The following is an 18985-nucleotide window of genomic DNA, read 5'->3' as shown; positions in this document are numbered from 1 at the left end:
TCAGTGTTTGGCTGGTAGTTTGAAACAATCCAAGACAGGCTAGCTGTACACAGAACAATGTGTTACTGCAGGGGAGAGTGTAGTAATTCCTTAAAAATAACAGTGAAGACTGTTTGGTTAAATTGCAGAATACAGAACATATAACACGAATGAATACATCAGGACACAAGCCTGTAATATTACTGAAATCTTCAGAATGAGCTTTGAATGTATGACTAAAGCTTAAATAAAAGGAAGTGTTTGGGTACCTTAATTTTATTTTTTGCCTTGTAGCCTCCGTCTTTTTCAATCCTCCACCTAATGTAGGAAATATGATGCTAATTAAACACTGTTATGCTAATTAAGATTGCATATTTTTTTTATTTTATTTGCCAGATTTTTGATAAACACTCCTATTTCCAAAATGTAGACATTTCTAGCAATAATTTCATAATTCAGGCTTTTAAAGGTTTTTACTGGTTTGCGATAAAGCTCCATCAGCATAGTTGCAATCAGAGGCAGGGTGGACAGCTGGCATTCATCTGGGAGAGCTACAACTCTTAAGAAGAAATGCAAACGTTCATCAGCTCGGTTCCCACCGCTCGAAGCAGCGGGATAATGCCCAGAGGCTGGCGCAGACAGGCTAATCCAGGAGGTTTAATCCTGAAAAGAACGATACCTTAGGCCGAGCCATGATTGAGGCGGGGGGGGGGGGTGGACTGAAGATATCTTCAGTGTCAGACTGGCCCTTGGGTTTTCAGCACATCGGAGGATTTCTGTTGTTTGCTCAAACTAAGGAAGAGTACAGCTGCGTGAAAGCACTGGAAAGATATCCCAGAAGCCTTCTGGAGCAGCCCATGGGCTAGCCTCAGGCTGGGCTAACAGGGCTAACTAGCATAGGCAGCTGTGTTCGCTCACAGTGGCGCTATTTCTATTTCAAAACTTATGCCACCTCATTAGCAATCTAGCAGGAACTCATAGGTTAGTATTTGAATTTTGAATGTTACGTTTGCCGCCGAATTTCAGACAGAGAAGTTTTCACTGTTTTCTTTTATTTTACAATGTGGAATATGAATTGTGGTTACAAATAGAGTATAGCAGTACAATATATCACATCCCCTGTTTTTAAACTGTCCCTTGTCTCTCCTTGTGAACGACTTCAAAGCAAGAGCAGGTAACAGTAGAGCAGTATGGAGTGTTTGCTGGAACGTGTTTGTGTCGCTCGTTTTACACCCGTTGTGTCCGTAGGGAGTTTTGTACTAATGTTGGGTTACATAGCTTGTGTTTGAGAGTTTCCTGTTGCCCAGCTACACCCATAGATTTGTAACAAAAACCGTGTTTGAATTTAACCACAACTACTAATAGGTGAAAATGCTGCTGGTTGGTTTTGATGGAAACGTTATAAAGTAGTTCCCCGACGCACAGCTTGTGTTCCCCCATTGTTTTCCCTCCGTTCTGTAAGCCGGGGAGTGGACACAGAGTGCCAGCTCACATTACTGCGGCTTTGTCCTGAATGTTTTAAAGAGTTTCCGATAGGTAATCAGACTCCCTCCATCTTACAGCGTGGACTCGCTCCAGCAGCAGCAGATCCCTGAGCTTACTCCAGCAGGCTTAAGAAACCAGCCTCTATTGGTGTCTAAGTTCTTTCTGCTTTCCCTTTGACGACCTGGAGCTTTTCAGATAACCCACCTTTTATAATACCCCTCCCTCCTGCCTTGCACCTGCTCCGACAGTGTGAATAAATGTGTGTTTCTGGAATTCATTAAGCTGCGATTGTGCACGGATTCGAGTAACGCTTGCATTCATACCCTCCCTGCCAACAACAACAAAAAATCATTAAGTAGACCTTGGGTTCATTTTCTTTGGTCCAGTTTTCCCCCTTTTAAATGACTGAAGTTTGTCTCCTGCAGTACTAGCTTTAAGTTAGCTGTTTTTTAAGCCTTGAGGCCATGCTTGTGCCAGAGTTTCAATTAAAGGCCTCGCTTCTATGATGTTTGCTGGGAGTTGCAACAATAGTCTTTTTTTTCTGTTATTATCATATATGTCCACTTATCTGTCGTCCCTTCTGCGTTGTCTTATCTGGTGTATTTTTTTCTTTCTTTTTTATTCCTCAGGCCAAGAGAAACCATCAGAACAAGAAAGCACAGAGTCCAAGGCTCCGGAGACCATAAACCGCTATGGGAGCATTAACTCTCTGGACTCCACAGCCTCGTCCGGTATCGGAAGCTACAGCACGCAGATGTCTGGTACTGACAACCCAGAGCAGTTTGAAGTGCTCAAGCAGCAAAAGGAGATCATCGAGCAGGGCATCGACCTGTAAGGGGTGCCGCTTTCACGGAGTAATCGTTTTATCCTCCGGATAACTGTGGCATTAGCTTCATTAAGTTGTCCTTCTCTGGATCTTCTATAGGTTTAACAAGAAACCAAAGAGAGGAATTCAGTACCTTCAGGAGCAAGGCATGCTGGGTACAACCCCCGAGGACCTTGCTCAGTTTTTGCACCAGGAGGAGAGGCTCGATTCGGTAAGAAGTCATGTGGTTCTTACTTTCAGCTAAAACAGAGTACAGATCTGCTTCTCTGCTCACACCACAACACAGATTTGGGTCCAGACTTTTGGCATGTTGAAGTGAGGAAGCACAAACCGCACAGTGATCTCAGAGCAGGTGTAACGTTTACAGCTTTATCCCAAGACCGGGTTAAGCGAATACGATACTCAGTCACCGACGGCTGATGGTGCCAGAGTTGTAAGTGCGGCTGTGGCACCAGAACAGTTGTTGTATGTGTCGGGGGGTGTTATTAAAAATAGCACAAATGAGATTTACTCAAGCGAAGTTATGGCAGGGAGGAAAATGGCTCATTCTAGTAGCATGGAGTGAGTTTCCCACACAAACATCTGGAGATCAGAATCGTTAACTAAAGCTGAGATATGAAATGAAGAAAGTCTAAGAATGTCTAATATTGTAAATATTGCAACAGATGACATATGAGATGGCGTGAAGGGACTGTTTTTCTTCTGTTGCCTGCATCCGCCCGTCAGAACAAGGGTGCAGCAAGCTAACGCTACAGCCTGTCCTATGAAGCAGGATGTGGCTAATCTATCTTAACTTCAGGATTAACCCTGAGTTTTCAGGACTATCAAGGTGGTTCAGGTCTTGCTGGGTTATATTGCCATGGTAACATGTTGCCAACCTAACCTGCTCTGGAAAATGATAGGTTTGAGATTAAAGATCAGCAGGTATGAAATCGCCTCTTACTGACCAATCAGTTGCCTAGAAAAATCCATTCCTGGAAAAAACCCCTGTGTGTGGAGAGCAAGAGGGTCTAACAATGAGGATCAGTGATAAATACAGTTTCTTACACATAACTTACCAGCTAACAGCACCACTTCCCTTTGATGTAAACATGCTAATCATATCCCAGCTAGATTGATAAAGCCTGGGTTACTTTATCATGTTCATGTCCCGATGTTAGGGTAAGTGGATCCATATAACGGAAAGATGTTGAACCTGTTTTGTGGTACAGAGCCCAGATCAGCTACAGTAGGATACTATTAAAGTCTACATCCTATCCTGCTGTCGCTAGCATGCGCCTGATGCAATTGGCATTTGTAGCCCAGTAGAAAAAAATGTTGTTTGCATAAAACTGGTAATACCCCACATGATTATTTCTGAAAAGAAATGTTGGTGCTGAGTTTGTCAAATGTATTTTTGGTGCTTCATGCATATTAAGAAATTTCCCAGAGAAAGACAAACTTTGGCACATTTATGGTCATTCCATCTCATTAGAAAAGAAATCTCATCTCAGAACTTCAATCTATTTCAGACACTCTCCCACACACGCAGTAGATAAGAACCAGCACAGACAAATGCTAAATATGTGTTTTACGTTGCAGCACGTTTCACATAGCCTCTGTTTTCTTTTGCTCTGTCAGACTCAAGTGGGAGAATTCCTCGGGGATAATGACCGTTTCAATAAAGAGGTGATGTACGCCTACGTGGATCAAATGGACTTCCAGGGCAAAGACTTTGTCTCTGCGCTGAGGATGTTCCTGGAGGGCTTTCGGCTGCCCGGAGAGGCCCAGAAAATCGACCGGCTCATGGAGAAATTTGCGGCGAGATATCTTGAATGCAACCAGGGGTGAGTTTATGACTCTGGAAATGCTTGCGTTTGGTTCTCTGTGGTCAGTAAACACAGTGCTGTTAAATTAATCTGCTCTCCTACCCTTGCTTTCCTGTCCCTTTCCCAGGCAAACGCTCTTTGCCAGCGCTGACACTGCGTATGTCCTTGCCTACTCAATCATTATGTTGACAACAGACCTTCACAGTCCACAGGTGAGCGCTCCGCCTCAGTGAGGCAACGGCCTTCGGGATGTGTTTAGACAGCAGTCCTTCCCTTAAATATCTGTTCAGCATAAATCACAGAAGTTAAATAAGCAGCTTTTGACCCGAATCCCTGTTGTTATCTGCAAAGGTTAAGAATAAAATGGCAAAAGAGCAATATATCAAGATGAACCGGGGCATCAATGACAGCAAAGACCTACCTGAGGAATATCTCTCAGCCATCTACGACGAGATCGCGGGGAAAAAGATCGCCATGAAGGAGACAAAAGAGCTCACCATGAAATCCAACAAGCAAAGTGAGTCTCAGTGCTGGAGGAGTTCTCAAAGGTGTAATGAAAAAGGAGATTGTAGATATTATCCAGAGTCATTTACTTGATATCGTTGTTGCTGGAATGGTTTTGGATGAGGCTTGGAGCTATCAGAAATCAGTTATTCTATGAAAAACACTTCTGATTTACACTTTGCAGCAGCTGTTAAAAGAAAAGCTGCAGTTTTTTTTCCACTTTCTGTAAAAAAAAAAAAAAAAATGTCTGGGGTTTATTGCTCAGGTGTGGCCAGCGAGAAGCAGAGGCGCCTGCTGTACAACTTGGAGATGGAGCAGATGGCTAAGACGGCCAAAGCTCTGATGGAGGCCGTCAGCCACGTGCAGGCTCCCTTCACCAGTGCCACACATCTGGAGCATGTCAGACCCATGTTCAAGGTAATAACGCCAGCGCATGCACATGTGCTTCAGACACAGCTGGGCACAGACACAGCTGCAAACAAATCATCCTTGCCGTTGTTGTTTGTTTGTTTCCTCAGCTGGCATGGACGCCCTTCCTGGCCGCCTTCAGCGTGGGGCTTCAGGACTGCGACGACACTGAGGTGGCCTCGCTGTGTCTTGAAGGAATCCGCTGTGCCATCAGGATCGCGTGCATCTTCTCCATTCAGGTACTGCAATCTGTTTTGTAGGACTAGTGCCGTACCGTATTACCGACCTGGCAGCGCGTTGACACAAAGCATTGTTGTTGTTTTGCCTCTCACAGCTGGAGAGGGATGCGTATGTGCAGGCTCTGGCCAGGTTCACCCTGCTCACAGCCACCTCAGGCATTGCAGAAATGAAGCAGAAGAACATTGACACCATCAAGACCCTCATCACTGTGGCCCACACAGATGGAAACTATCTGGGAAACTCCTGGCATGAGGTTCGCTCCACTTATGTCACATGAAACTGGCGTTTGTGTTGGCTCGCAGGAACGTGTTGTTATAATTCATCTCATATTTAAATGATCATCTTTCCCGAGCCTCAGATTCCTCTGGGATATCAATTTGTATATCTACAGTGGGGCAAAAAAGTATTTAGTCAGCCACCGATTGTGCAAGTTCCCCCACTTAAAATGATGACAGAGGTCAGTAATTTGCACCAGAGGTACACTTCAACTGTGAGAGACAGAATGTGAAAAAAAAATCCATGAATTCACATGGTAGGATTTGTAAAGAATTTATTCGTAAATTAGGGTGGAAAATAAGTATTTGGTCACCTCAAACAAGGAAAATCTCTGGCTCTCACAGACCTGTAACGTCTTCTGTAAGAAGCTTTTCTGTCCCCCACTCGTTACCTGTATGAATGGCACCTGTTTGAACTCATCATCTGTATAAAAGACACCTGTCCACAGCCTCAAACAGTCAGACTCCAAACTCCGGCATGGCCAAGACCAAAGAGCTTTCGAAGGACACCAGGAAAAGTATTGTAGACCTGCACCAGACTGGGAAGAGTGAATCTACAATAGGCAAGCAGCTTGGTGTGAAAAAATCAACTGTGGGAGCAATCATCAGAAAATGGAAGACATACAAGACCACTGATAATCTCCCTCGATCTGGGGCTCCACGCAAGATCTCATCCCGTGGGGTCAAAATGATCATGAGAACGGTGAGCAAAGATCCCAGAACCACACGGGGGGACCTGGTGAATGACCTGCAGAGAGCTGGGACCAAAGTAACAAAGGTCACCATCAGTAACACACTACAACGGCAGGGAATCAAATCCCGCAGTGCCAGACGTGTTCCGCTGCTGAAGCCAGTGCATGTCCAGGCCCGTCTGAAGTTTGCCAGAGAGCACATGGATGATACAGCAGAGGATTGGGAGAATGTCATGTGGTCAGATGAAACCAAAGTAGAACTTTTTGGTATAAACTCAACTCGTCGTGTTTGGAGGAAGAAGAATACTGAGTTGCATCCCAAGAACACCATACCTACTGTGAAGCATGGGGGTGGAAACATCATGCTATGGGGCTGTTTTTCTGCCAAGGGGACAGGACGACTGATCCGTGTTAAGGACAGAATGAATGGGGCCATGTATCGTGAGATTTTGAGCCAAAACCTCCTTCCATCAGTGAGAACTCTGAAGATGAAACGAGGCTGGGTCTTCCAACATGACAATGATCCAAAACACACTGCCCGGGCAACAAAGGAGTGGCTCCGTAAGAAGCATTTGAAAGTCCTGGAGTGGCCTAGCCAGTCTCCAGACCTCAACCCCATAGAAAATCTGTGGCGGGAGTTGAAAGTCCGTGTTGCTCGGCGACAGCCCCAAAACATCACTGCTCTCGAGAAGATCTGCATGGAGGAATGGGCCAAAATACCAGCTACTGTGTGTGCAAACCTGGTAAAGACCTATAGTAAACGTTTGACCTCTGTTATTGCCAACAAAGGTTATGTTACAAAGTATTGAGTTGTATTTTTGTTATTGACCAAATACTTATTTTCCACCCTGATTTACGAATAAATTCTTTACAAATCCTACCATGTGAATTCATGGATTTTTTTTTTCACATTCTGTCTCTCACAGTTGAAGTGTACCTCTGGTGCAAATTACTGACCTCTGTCATCATTTTAGGTGGGGGAACTTGCACAATCGGTGGCTGACTAAATACTTTTTTGCCCCACTGTAGAACAGAGCAGAGACCTGTCTTTACTTTGTTTATAGCTCACATTTTGTAGAATTTTGGTGTTACCCTTTTCCCACTTTATTCTACATATGATAGTTTGCTGCGCTTGCTTGTTTTTTAACTTCTTTCTACATTTCTGCATCTGTTTTTTTTCTTCCTCCAAATACTTCACTGTTGTTTCTCCTTGCAGATCTTGAAGTGCATCAGTCAGCTGGAGCTGGCTCAGCTGATTGGTACCGGGGTCAAGGCACGCTACATCTCAGGGACGGTGCGGGGCAAGGAGGGCTTCATTGCGAGCACGAAGGAGCAGAGCAGCGATGAGTACCTGGGTTTAGGTCAGCGATCATCATTTGAATGCATCGTGCACACAAAGACCAACGTTAAAGCCTAAATCAGCCTAACAACCACCTGTGTTTTGCTCTGCAGTTGGAGGGACTGTGGACCGTAAGCAGATTGCCAGCATTCAGGAGTCCATCGGAGAGACCAGCTCTCAGAGTGTGGTGGTGGCTGTGGACAGGTATGCACCTCCTGCTGTTGTTTGTTTATTTGTAGACTTTAACGTCCTTAAACGAAGCATGCAGTAAATGAACGTAGCAAGGATCACATCCTCTTATCTACCTTTATTTTGGAGTAAAAAGAAATGAAAATACAGCGCAGCTCTTAAGTAATTTGTGTTTCTGTACAGGATATTCACAGGTTCTACCAGACTGGACGGTAATGCAATAGGTGAGTCCAGCTGATCCACTATTATACATGTAATTTCCTTATTGCCTACAAGCAGAGGTACATGCTAGCTGTTTTTAATTGGCATGAATCACGTCCTGCACAAACCGCTTTTCATTGCCAACGTTTTCTGTCCGTTCATCAGTTGATTTCGTGCGCTGGCTGTGCGCCGTGTCCATGGATGAGCTGGCCTCGCCCACACACCCACGTATGTTCAGCCTGCAGAAGATAGTGGAGATCTCCTACTACAACATGGGTCGCATCAGGCTGCAGTGGTCCAGGATCTGGGAGGTTATTGGAGACCACTTTAACAAGGTGAGCGAGAACTAGATAACTCATAGCTTAATACACTGATCGGGCACAACATTACGATCACTGACAGGGGAAGTGAGTAACACTGGTTTTATAGATATTTCAATACAAATTTTATTTTTTTAAATTTATGTTTTGGTAGCTTTGTTCCTCCATAAAGTGTTGGTTTGAAAATCTATCCCAAAGGTTTGCAGGAACTGAGCTACAAAGGCTTGTTTTCCTTCTCTCTCCCACTTTCTGTTTTGTAATGATAAACACCGATTGTTGCCAAATTCTGGCATTTTGATATTCAAGGACTCGTCTCTCACCAAGATTCGAGTCTCACGGCGCAGCTACAGCCTGGATTTTGGCGAAGGAGTGCCTGTTATGTGAAAAGTTTATTCAAGAAATGTTAGAGGCTTACTTTTCAGTAAAGGAACAGTGTGTTCTCAGAGAGCCGCACATCATGCGCTGAATTTAGGAGAAAAAAATGTGAAAAATAATACAGTGTTAACAATATTGTTCTGTCTTTGTGTAGGTTGGGTGCAATCCCAATGAAGATGTGGCCATTTTCGCGGTGGATTCTCTTCGGCAGCTGTCCATGAAGTTTTTGGAAAAGGGGGAGCTGGCTAACTTCAGATTCCAGAAAGACTTCCTGAGGCCTTTTGAGCACATCATGAAGAAGAACAGGTACAGAAGGAGTGCAATCATGTGTGAGTGAGTGATCACGTTAACTCTGCAAGTGGAAATCTGTAGTTCCTGGTGGTGTAAAGACAAGTTAGGAATCGCCCCTTGTTCTTGGGCGCATGCACAGAATGAAATAACGCACTCAAACCTCTCCCTTTAACCTCATCTGCAGCTCTGTGCCTCCCTCCCTTCCTCCCTGTAGCAGTGAGTTGGCATGTTGTTTGCTTTCTCACGTGGGGACGAGTAGCAACCCAGCATTTCAGCTGACCCATTTCAGTCTCTTTGCATTACCCTTTCAGTGAATTCACGTAAAAGCCTCTCTTTCCTCGTTTGCTCCGAATCTATCTCGGCTGGAATTTAAGCAGCTATCATTTATAAATGAGAGCGATTTTCCCGTAAAGGCTGCTGCGCGGCACGTCAAAGAGGAAAGCTGTTTCGTTACAGCACACGTTTCATTGATATGAAATAGGAGTAGCAGTTTAAGTATAAATCCACCCACAGATTGAACAGCCCGAGAGCTTCAACAGAGAGGAGATGGCAGGCAGCCACGTAAACCCTGCAGCGCAGTGTGTCTCGCTCATGCTCGTTCATGCTGCCTTCCCCTGTGTCGGTGTGTGTAATGGTGAGTGGAGGCAGAACTCCTCTCTCATTCATAGCTACGGAGCAATTAGGATTGCTCTTCACTGAGGCCACAACTCTAGCCAAAGCTGGAATAATCATTCTCTCTGAGAACAGGGCTGTGGATGTCATCAAGAGCCTTTAAAGCTAATTGAAATCAATGACGGGATTCATTTTCTTCTCTTTAAAAGGGACCAATTATGCAGGCACCAGCTCCATGTTTTTCTTCTTTGACTCTACTAGAGTAGCTTTGCTGTCATCCAGAGTTCAAAATAATGCTTATTTAGTTTATATTGTGCCTCGACGCATTCTGTCAGAAAGTCTCCTTATTTTTCACTTTCATTGTTATTGTTTGCTGGGTGATGATGTCACATGCTTTTACGACAGTCCAGCCGTACTAAGAGTCCGAGGAGCGCTAAGCACGGGGGAATAGCGATTTCCAGTGTGATTCAGAACCTCTGTAGCTCTAAGGATCAATTCCTAAATTAATAGGTTGGATACACACACACACACACACACACACACACACACACACACACACACACACATATATACTTCCGTTAATTTCAGGAAGTTGTTAGAAGTCTGTGGTATTATGTTGCTAAAGTATACATCTCCACTGAGGCGGTCTAGGAGGAGACTGATCTATAGTCTGACATATTGTTTACATCCTTTAGGGGTTTTAGATTAGGAGGTAGCACATTATAAGACATGTACCTGATATGGAGTATGTTAGGAGATTCGACTGATATTGGCAGAAGCATGTAGCCTTTGACACAGGTCAGATCCATGTATATCAGTTAGGTTATTTGGCCACTAGAGGGCTGTGATGACCACCTAATTGCTGATCTTTGCTAATATTGAGATATTAGGCCTTTCTGTTGTTTTGGATAAGCAGATATTCCTGCCAATGTGAGATTTCATTAAGCCAGAGCATTTAGTTATTGATGTATGATGTTGAAAAGTAATGGTTGTTATATTTGTCATGTAATTATTCTCCCTGTTTTCTTGTTATTTAGAACCACAGACATACGCACCCTTATACTCTCACTGAGTATGCCAGTTGCTGTACTACTGGCCTGCTGTTCAATCAGTTAATGTTCATTAAAGTATATCTGGAAAGCACTCTCTGTGCCCAACTCTCTGACTGGAGTCCTGAGGGAGCTATCACACCGGCATCCCAGTGATAACTCTAACACATTCACTGCCTGAAACAAGCTATGTTAGCTTTTATTCCTTTAAGGCCATCCTCTCCTTAAGAGTGTGTCTTTATGGCGTGGATGTGATCCGACCTCCATCCAACAAAACTATCACGTGCACCTTACAGGCTGAAGTTAAAAGCTTTTCTGTAGTCACATCCTGTATGCTTAGCATTGTGGGATGCATCAGGGGTAGCATGTTCTCCAGCAGTCCAGAGCACAGCACCTTCTTCCTGTATTTACTTTTGTTGCTCTCACCCCAGACACATCTATCCAATACACTTCAAGTACCCCTGTAAGTTTTTTTTGTATGTGTTAAGAAGCCAAACTAAAGAAAAGCTACAAGTTTATAAACTCATCAACTGATTTGGACCAGAGTAAACAAACCATTGGTGTGAAAATATCCTAAGACTGCTTCTGATTGGCGTCCATCCTTAAACAGAAGGTTTAAACTGTATAACAGGATGTTACTACATATACTATGTATGTGGTATACTAAATATTTGTTTACTTTATTCCTCCTATTTTGCGGCTCCTCCTTTCCTGTTCTTTTTCCTCTTTGTTTTGACCCCTTCTCCTTCTGCTTCATCACTCACCTCTTTTCTCTGTCTCCCATTCAGGTCTCCCACCATCCGAGACATGGTGGTGCGCTGTATCGCCCAGATGGTTAACTCCCAGGCAGCGAACATCCGTTCAGGATGGAAAAACATCTTCTCCGTCTTCCACCTGGCTGCCTCTGACCAAGATGAGAGCATCGTGGAGCTGGCCTTCCAGACCACTGGTCATATCGTCAGTAAGTCCAACAACCTCCCCAACTTATTTTATCGTTAACCACTTCCATTTCCCTTGTAGTCAGCAGACTGGTTTAATTTGCGCTTCCCCTGTACCCCCACCACTCTTCTAATTTTGCTCCCTCCTCTGTCTGCCTCCTAGCGAATGTATTTGAAAAGCACTTTGCGGCTACAATCGACTCCTTCCAGGATGCCGTGAAGTGTCTGTCAGAGTTTGCCTGCAATGCCTCATTCCCAGACACCAGCATGGAAGCCATCCGCCTCATCCGACACTGCGCCAAATACGTCTCAGATAGGCCACAGGTCAATACGAGTCCTCGTCTTATACAGATCGCTTAATTTAATACTGTACGGGAGGCGTGTTGTGATTGATTATGATGCAAAATGCACCGACTTGTGCATCAGCTCAGATAGTCAGAATATAAATGGTTGGTTGAAGCAGCAAAAAAATTCAAGTCATAATAAAGACATCAATATAGAGACACTATTAAAGATAATGCATTTAAGATACATGACATTAGCATTATGAATATATATGTAGTTCTGTAATCTATCCTACATCTACTACTGTCTGCAAAAAAAACACCTTCTTGTGCTTGACGTAATAACTTGAGAACATGTGCAGTGCGTACCAGGGGCATGAACAATATGTATGGATGTGTGGGAGGATTAATTGTCTCCTGAGGCAGAAATGGTGCAGTGGTGAACTCATATTTCTCTGGCAGGCCTTCAAAGACTACACCAGTGATGATATGAATGTAGCGCCCGAGGACCGTGTGTGGGTGCGGGGTTGGTTCCCTATTCTCTTTGAGCTCTCCTGCATCATCAACAGGTGTAAACTGGATGTCAGGACCAGGTAGGCGGGATTTACCTTTTAGCTTGCTGTTTAGGAGCTTATAGGGTGGGTACCTGTATGCACAAGTGTGCTTTTAAAACGCTTTCACATTTCAGCTGATTGGAAATGGAAAATTTGCATGGGGTTCTACATAGTCCTGCTGCACAGCTGGAGTTAATGCTAGATTATAGACTTTAAAGACTTAAAAACACATCATCTATAGTATTAAGAAAAACAAAATGTGCATGTGTGTGTCTGCGTATTTCCCAGGGGGCTTACAGTGATGTTTGAAGTGATGAAGACCTATGGGCACACCTTTGAAAAACACTGGTGGCAGGATCTGTTCAGAATTGTCTTCAGGATCTTTGACAACATGAAGCTGCCCGAGCAACAGACTGAGGTACACAATAACGCTTTCATCCACATCCTCTGCTTCACATCCTGTGTTTGAACGGCTCAGCCAGATGCACTCAGAAAATGTCAGAGCACAATCTTTAATCTCCCGGTATATTTGTTTTTGGTCTCATGCTGAAACCTTCTCACTGCGCCCTCAGAAAGCAGAGTGGATGACGACTACCTGCAACCACGCACTTTACGCCATCTGCGATGTCTTCACCCAATACTTTGAGTCCCTCAATGGCGTCCTGCTGGATGACATCCTTGCTCAGCTCTACTGGTGTGTGCAGCAAGGTGAGTGCACATCCCTCTTTTTGGCTAATGTTTACAGGCAGAATTATCTAAAAAGTGGCAGAATAAAGGGGCAGGGAGGTGTGCAGCTCACTTAGGTGGGCCGGACCAGTGAAAACCCCCTTTCTGTCAATGTCAAGTAGTTTAGCTGCACAGTTAGTCCCTTAGGTATTGCAATATAAGGAAACATCTCTCCTCTCCAATTCACCGTTTCCTTATCTCTTCCCCCTCCTCCTCCTCATCCTCCTCTTATCTTCTTCTTCTGCAGATAATGAGCAGCTCGCCCGTTCAGGCACAAACTGTCTAGAGAATGTGGTCATCCTTAATGGAGAGAAGTTTTCCCCAGAAACCTGGGACAAGACATGTAACTGCATGCTGGACATCTTTAAGACAACAATCCCACACGCGTAAGCTGCTGCCAAAAACACACCCATGCTTTTGAATGCAGCATTTAATCCCTGCGGTTATTCTTATAGCAGTGCTTAGTTGCAAAATGAAAGCGGCAGATCGAATTAAAGAATAAAAGTCTTAATTTTTCGCTTTGTGCGTCTAGATTTTAATGTTTCACTCTCAATTCAGTGTAATCACATTCTTTCAGATTATGTATAATTAAGTTAAAAATCATAATGGATTTTAAATTAAGACCTTGGTTGGTTTAATCGGCCGGCCGTCTCTGATACTTTTCTATAATGAAAGCTGGATGTTGTTTATTACCCTGCATGAAAAGATGAATTTGTTGGGTTTTATTGAATGACTAATTCTCCTGTCTCAAAGGCTTTTAACATGGAGACCAGCGGGGGCAGAGGGAGAGCACTTATCAACACAGAGCCTGCCTGACAAACAGCTGGTATTTTTCATTTATATCACTAATTATTTCTTTCCTCTGCTTGTTGCAGGTGATGAAATTGTTGCATTTTTGCTTTCCTTTTTAAAACGAGAACACAAGTTAGATTTTCTATAACTGATTGATTTACACGTACAGCTCTTGCATTATAGCAGTACCTCTGTTTACTTTGCTCCCAGGACTCAGTTTCCCAGAAGTCATTGGACATCCAGTCCCGCTCTGATGACCAGCATTCCATCAGCAGCTCCGACAGAGCTGCGATGGAGAATCGTCGGCAGAGTCAGTACAGCTCAGCCTCAGGCGTGACCGAGGACGGTCCAAGGAGTAGGACCCAAACAAGTCAGTCTGCCACTTCACTCAGGGATTTTTGACCCCTGTGTGTTTTTTGCCTGCGTACATTTTCTGATTAACTCCCCCCCTTGCGTATCCCACAGAGATCCAGGAGCAGCGTTTATTCTCGGCTTTACTCATAAAGTGCGTCGTGCAGCTGGAGCTGATCCAGACCATCGACAACATCGTCTTTTTCCCCGCCACCAGTAAGAAGGAAGATGCGGAGAACTTTGCAGCTGCTCAGGTACAAACAGCTGTTTTCTCCCACTCCTGCGTAGAAATGCGGCCGTGTTTTGTTTTTGTGTTACAAAGTAATGCATCATTCATTTGTCTTTTCGCAGCGGGATGCTGTGTGTTCAGCAGACGTCTCCGTGGAGACCCAGGACCAGGGAATGTATCGCTACCTGACCTCTGAGCAGCTTTTTAAGTTGCTGGATTGCCTGCTGGACTCGCACCAATTTGCCAAGGCTTTCAACTCCAACAACGAGCAAAGAACCTTGCTGTGGAAAGCAGGTAGGGCGAGAGAACATGGGCTCCATCTTTTCTCCTTTGCTTTTGATCATGTAGTCAAAAATTACAGTAACACAAAGTCTGTTTCGAGTCTCTTTAGGTTTGACAGACAAAAACTCGAAAACTTTAATATGCTGAGCTGTAAAGACTTGCTTGCGTTTGTTCATTTTGAAGGTTTCAAAGGAAAGTCGAAGCCCAATCTCCTGAAGCAGGAGACCAGCAGCCTGGCATGTGGGCTGCGCATCCTGTTTCGCATGTACACAGACGAGAGCCGCCGGGACGCCTGGGAGGAGGTCCAGAGACGACTGCTCAAGTAAGGACCGCATGCTATCCTGATGGGCAGCGGTAACTTTGCATCTACTGAGGCAGTCAGTGGAGCTGAGTGTAAACATTCCAAATCTTATTATTGGCTCAATATTATTATAGTAATCTATTAGAGACTATAAGGAAAAGGACTGGCTTAACCCTTCGTCTAAGTGTACGTAAGTCTATTTGCATTTATTTTGTAGTTCTAAACTATTTTATTGGTCAAATGAAGCCCAAGACGTCTGAAGGAAAGGGCTGTTCTGTTGTCGCTATGACATTAGGGAGGGTTGTTGAGATTTCGGTAACTGTAGTCGGTTACTTGTGGCAAAGGCCCAGCATGTTAGCTGCTTTGAGGTTGTCTGAAGTGGATGCTGTGTGATGTTTGGATCCAAAGGAATCAGCGCATAAGATGTTTCATTGTTCAGTCAGCACTGCTGTCATCACACTGTCTTTATTCAACGCCTCACACACTGCTGTCATCCCATTTCTCTCCCTGCCTCGCCTTCATATTGATGATGATGTCAAAATGAAGAAGAATCATTGCTCGTCTCTCCTAGTTGCATTCATTATTAGAGAGGAGATAAGAATGGATGCGGGTGGAGGAGGCTAGTGCCTGCATGCAGATCCTAATTCACTGAAATGCTGCTGTGTGTCACTTAAAACACCACATCAGCAGCACAGGCTTATGTCTGAACTCCACACAAGCACTTTTTCTGTTTACCAGAGGCCACGCAGCTCACATGCTAGTTTGATTAGCGCAGGGACCAAAGCAGATTTGGGTGGCCATTAAGTCACAGAGGCGGGAGAGCTGTGAGTGTGAAGGAGGGAGGAGAGGAGGAAGTGGATGTTGTCAGGCAGCTGCAGGATCAAAGACAAAAAGGTGGCTTCAGTTTTCCTTGAGCTTTAAGTGTGGAGAAAAACATCCAATTGTTTTCATACCAGCCTCAGTCTGGGGTTTTAATTAGCAGTCGTTGAGCTAGAGCAACCTTCATCATCCTCGCAGCAATTTTTCATGTGACAAGTGAGGCGGGGGATGCAGATGTTGCCTTGCTACAGTACGTTAGAAAACAACACAGGAATCAGAAGCACTTTTCTATGTTTGACTTCATATTTGACTTCCAGGCTTGTTCTGTTCGGTGTGTTAATCCAGATTTCTTCTTCTCTTTCGTGTAGCGTGTGCAGCGAGGCTGTAGCATACTTCTTGGCCCTGACCTCAGAAAGCCACAGAGAAGCGTGGACCAACCTGCTGCTGCTCTTCCTCACCAAGGTGCTAAAGATCAATGATGAAAGGGTAAGAAGCCAAAACACCCACTGATGCTCTTCCTCGTTGCTGCGCACACACAGACAAGACCTTTTAAGTCTACGTGTGATGTAGCTTAATACTTAATACTTATATTTTTTTGTATTTTGTTGGTGTCGGAGGCAAAACAAACATATTTTTGGCCATGTGTGCTGTTACATATGCTTGCACCTATCCTGTTAGGCATACAACAAACAAAACTGAGCAGGCTAAACCTTAATCCCACTACATTCATCATCATGTTTTCCTTGAGTATTATGGTATGGGAAATGGTGGTTGAAGATAACAGCAAAATTATTACAATCAAGTGAAATGAACTCATCTTATTGCATTTGAAATAGATGCTTCAAAGATGGAGACCTGGTCTGCAAACCATTGCAGTCAGAGGCACGTGAAGATGATAATAAAATGGAAACGTGACAGAATTAGACTATGGTCTGTTTGCAAGTAAATGGGGTCAAATTGGTATTTACATGCAGTGTGTTAGTGATAACTTGGCAATGAACTGTGATAAATTGGGGGAAAGATCTGTTGCCATCTATGCCACCTTATGCTCAGAGTCCAACCAGAACCTCATACATCTGAATCAAAAATTCAGAAAGTCCTCCACAAAATTTGATGCAATTTGACTGCAAAAGAACACAAACACTTTGCAACCTTGCTTTCATATATAAATATATGACCAGATTACAACCAATTGGCAGCCAGTTAAGTCAAGTTCCCTAATGCAAAGAGATTGTAGAGTGTTGCATTCATCAGCAGCATGTTGGCAGTCTGTGCATTTATGAATGAGGCATTTATTTACAAACCTTTGCAAATTTGTTTGTGAGTGATTACATTCTCTGCTGCCTCCCACAAGGCAACCTGTCAAGTCACCCTGTGAACAAAACTATTCACTGAAAAAACCTGCAATTAGTCACCCAACGCGAAAAAATTAAATTCAGTCCCAGTCAGTTGTTTTTATTATTTATTTATTTTTCTGGTCACAGTGAGGTTGTCATCCTGTTTTCACTTTAGTGTGACTGGGCCATTACAGATTTCTCTTTGTAGATTTTGTGTACATCAAAAAGAATATGAGCATGTGTTTAAAGATCTAACTTCTCATTGTCTTCCTCTGTCTCTTCCTGCTCTCTCATCTCACCTTGTAGTTCAAAGCTCATGCATCCAGATACTACCCTCTTCTGTGTGAGATCATGCAGTTCGACCTGATCCCCGAGCTCCGAGCTATCCTAAGAAAGTTTTACCTGCGTATCGGCATCGTGTTTAACATTGCACAGCTGCCAGAGCCTCAGCAGGCCCGTGAGCCAGAGACTGACATGGAGGTTGGGGAGGAGGCTGGGGAGGAGGCCCAGTGACGCTGCACCGCAAACAGCCTGGAGCACGAAGCCCTACCGAGGCCTCCGTCGTAGATTCGCATGGCCGTGCTGGTGCTCTGTGCTGCCTCAGGGGCCTCGGTGTGTTTTTATGCCGAACACTTGATTTAAAATTGGCTGATTGTCAGTCAGTTATCTGTTAACATCCACCCGCTCCCTTAACCCTGTCACCACACACACAGACACGCCTGTACACACAAACAGCCCAGACGGAGTCCTTGCTAACACTATAAAAACATGTCTTGTACCATGTGTAGCGATGCCTCTACTGGATAAAACTACTGATAACCAACTGACAGTTATCCATATCTGATCTGCTCAGAAGGAAGATATAAAAAAAAAAAAAGGTGTGCTTCTTACTGTATATTTAAAACAAAGAATGAATGGTTTCAGCAACATGCAAAAAGACATATTCTGCAACTATGACAGTGACGTTTGTCACACGTTGATAGTAATGATCTCTCTGTCTGCACTGCAGATGGCTAACATTAGTATGGATAGCCTCTTGGATGATACTAGTTGTACAGATCTGATCTGCCGTTGTGTAATATAATCTTATAACACTAAATTTCTTTTATTTTTGTTTAAATTTGTTTTCCTTCTCTGGATTTGCTGCACTTGAGCTGTTTTGTTTTTGTTTTTCAAATGCACTGGAGATTTTACTTTTGTGATAATTTATTTGACTGTACCACCTCCTGCAGATTGTCCTAAACAGTACGATTTGTAATTAAACTAAGACCGCGGAAAGTGATGGGTTAAATTATTCCATTTTATATGTTATGAGGTTTTTAACCGAAATAGACGATAACGGGGCTTCTATAACTGGAAGACGACAGCAAACTGATTCTAGCTGCTTTTTTGAGTCACTAGTCTGTTTTCATGTGAGTTTAGTTTTCACTCTTGTGTATAAAAATCAGAAGTTAATAATATATTTAATGGTTTTTTCTTTGGTCTGGGGGAAAGATATATGTATAGAGAAAATGACAAATGTTAGCTGTGCTTTAAGTATGACTGGGGTGCATTCCTGCTCATGGATGTAGAAAACAAATGTATATGATACAGCAATGTAAAGTTTTCTATGTTGCAAAAGAATATGTACAACTTTCTGTACAATACATCATCTGGCATTCTAATCAGGTTCTAGGTCAATAAAGTTTTTGAACTTGGTTGATTTGAAATGCTGAATCACTGAATTACAGTTGCTGCCAGCTGTTTAAGAATGATCAGCCAGGACAACATTACAGTAAC

General features: G+C 43.7%; 1 protein-coding gene across 2 annotated transcripts in view; it reads left to right on the top strand.

Annotated features, from left to right (window-relative positions):
- arfgef1 (ADP-ribosylation factor guanine nucleotide-exchange factor 1 (brefeldin A-inhibited)) overlaps positions 1-18903 on the top strand; it is a 52890-nt gene extending 33987 nt beyond the window's left edge. For both annotated transcript variants that reach the window (XM_082545884.1, XM_082545885.1), the window contains 26 exons: positions 2094-2295; positions 2390-2501; positions 3911-4116; positions 4226-4310; positions 4450-4615; positions 4868-5019; positions 5121-5249; positions 5345-5503; positions 7434-7578; positions 7670-7760; positions 7929-7969; positions 8112-8281; positions 8796-8947; positions 11382-11554; positions 11695-11855; positions 12278-12408; positions 12658-12787; positions 12942-13077; positions 13343-13481; positions 13849-13921; positions 14098-14257; positions 14353-14492; positions 14590-14761; positions 14933-15071; positions 16238-16355; positions 17513-18903. In XM_082545884.1, the coding sequence (XP_082402010.1) occupies positions 2094-2295; positions 2390-2501; positions 3911-4116; positions 4226-4310; positions 4450-4615; positions 4868-5019; positions 5121-5249; positions 5345-5503; positions 7434-7578; positions 7670-7760; positions 7929-7969; positions 8112-8281; positions 8796-8947; positions 11382-11554; positions 11695-11855; positions 12278-12408; positions 12658-12787; positions 12942-13077; positions 13343-13481; positions 13849-13921; positions 14098-14257; positions 14353-14492; positions 14590-14761; positions 14933-15071; positions 16238-16355; positions 17513-17719 (3689 nt within the window). In that variant the 3' untranslated portion in view covers positions 17720-18903. The remainder of the gene's footprint in view (positions 1-2093; positions 2296-2389; positions 2502-3910; positions 4117-4225; positions 4311-4449; positions 4616-4867; positions 5020-5120; positions 5250-5344; positions 5504-7433; positions 7579-7669; positions 7761-7928; positions 7970-8111; positions 8282-8795; positions 8948-11381; positions 11555-11694; positions 11856-12277; positions 12409-12657; positions 12788-12941; positions 13078-13342; positions 13482-13848; positions 13922-14097; positions 14258-14352; positions 14493-14589; positions 14762-14932; positions 15072-16237; positions 16356-17512) is intronic.
- The last annotated feature ends 82 nt before the right edge of the window (positions 18904-18985 follow it).

This window comes from Aulonocara stuartgranti, assembly GCF_965226115.1.
Source record: "Aulonocara stuartgranti genome assembly, chromosome: 9".
Taxonomy (NCBI): Eukaryota; Metazoa; Chordata; class Actinopteri; order Cichliformes; family Cichlidae; genus Aulonocara; species Aulonocara stuartgranti.
Note: the sequence above shows the minus strand (reverse complement) of the source record. Positions and strands in the feature narration are given on the sequence as shown.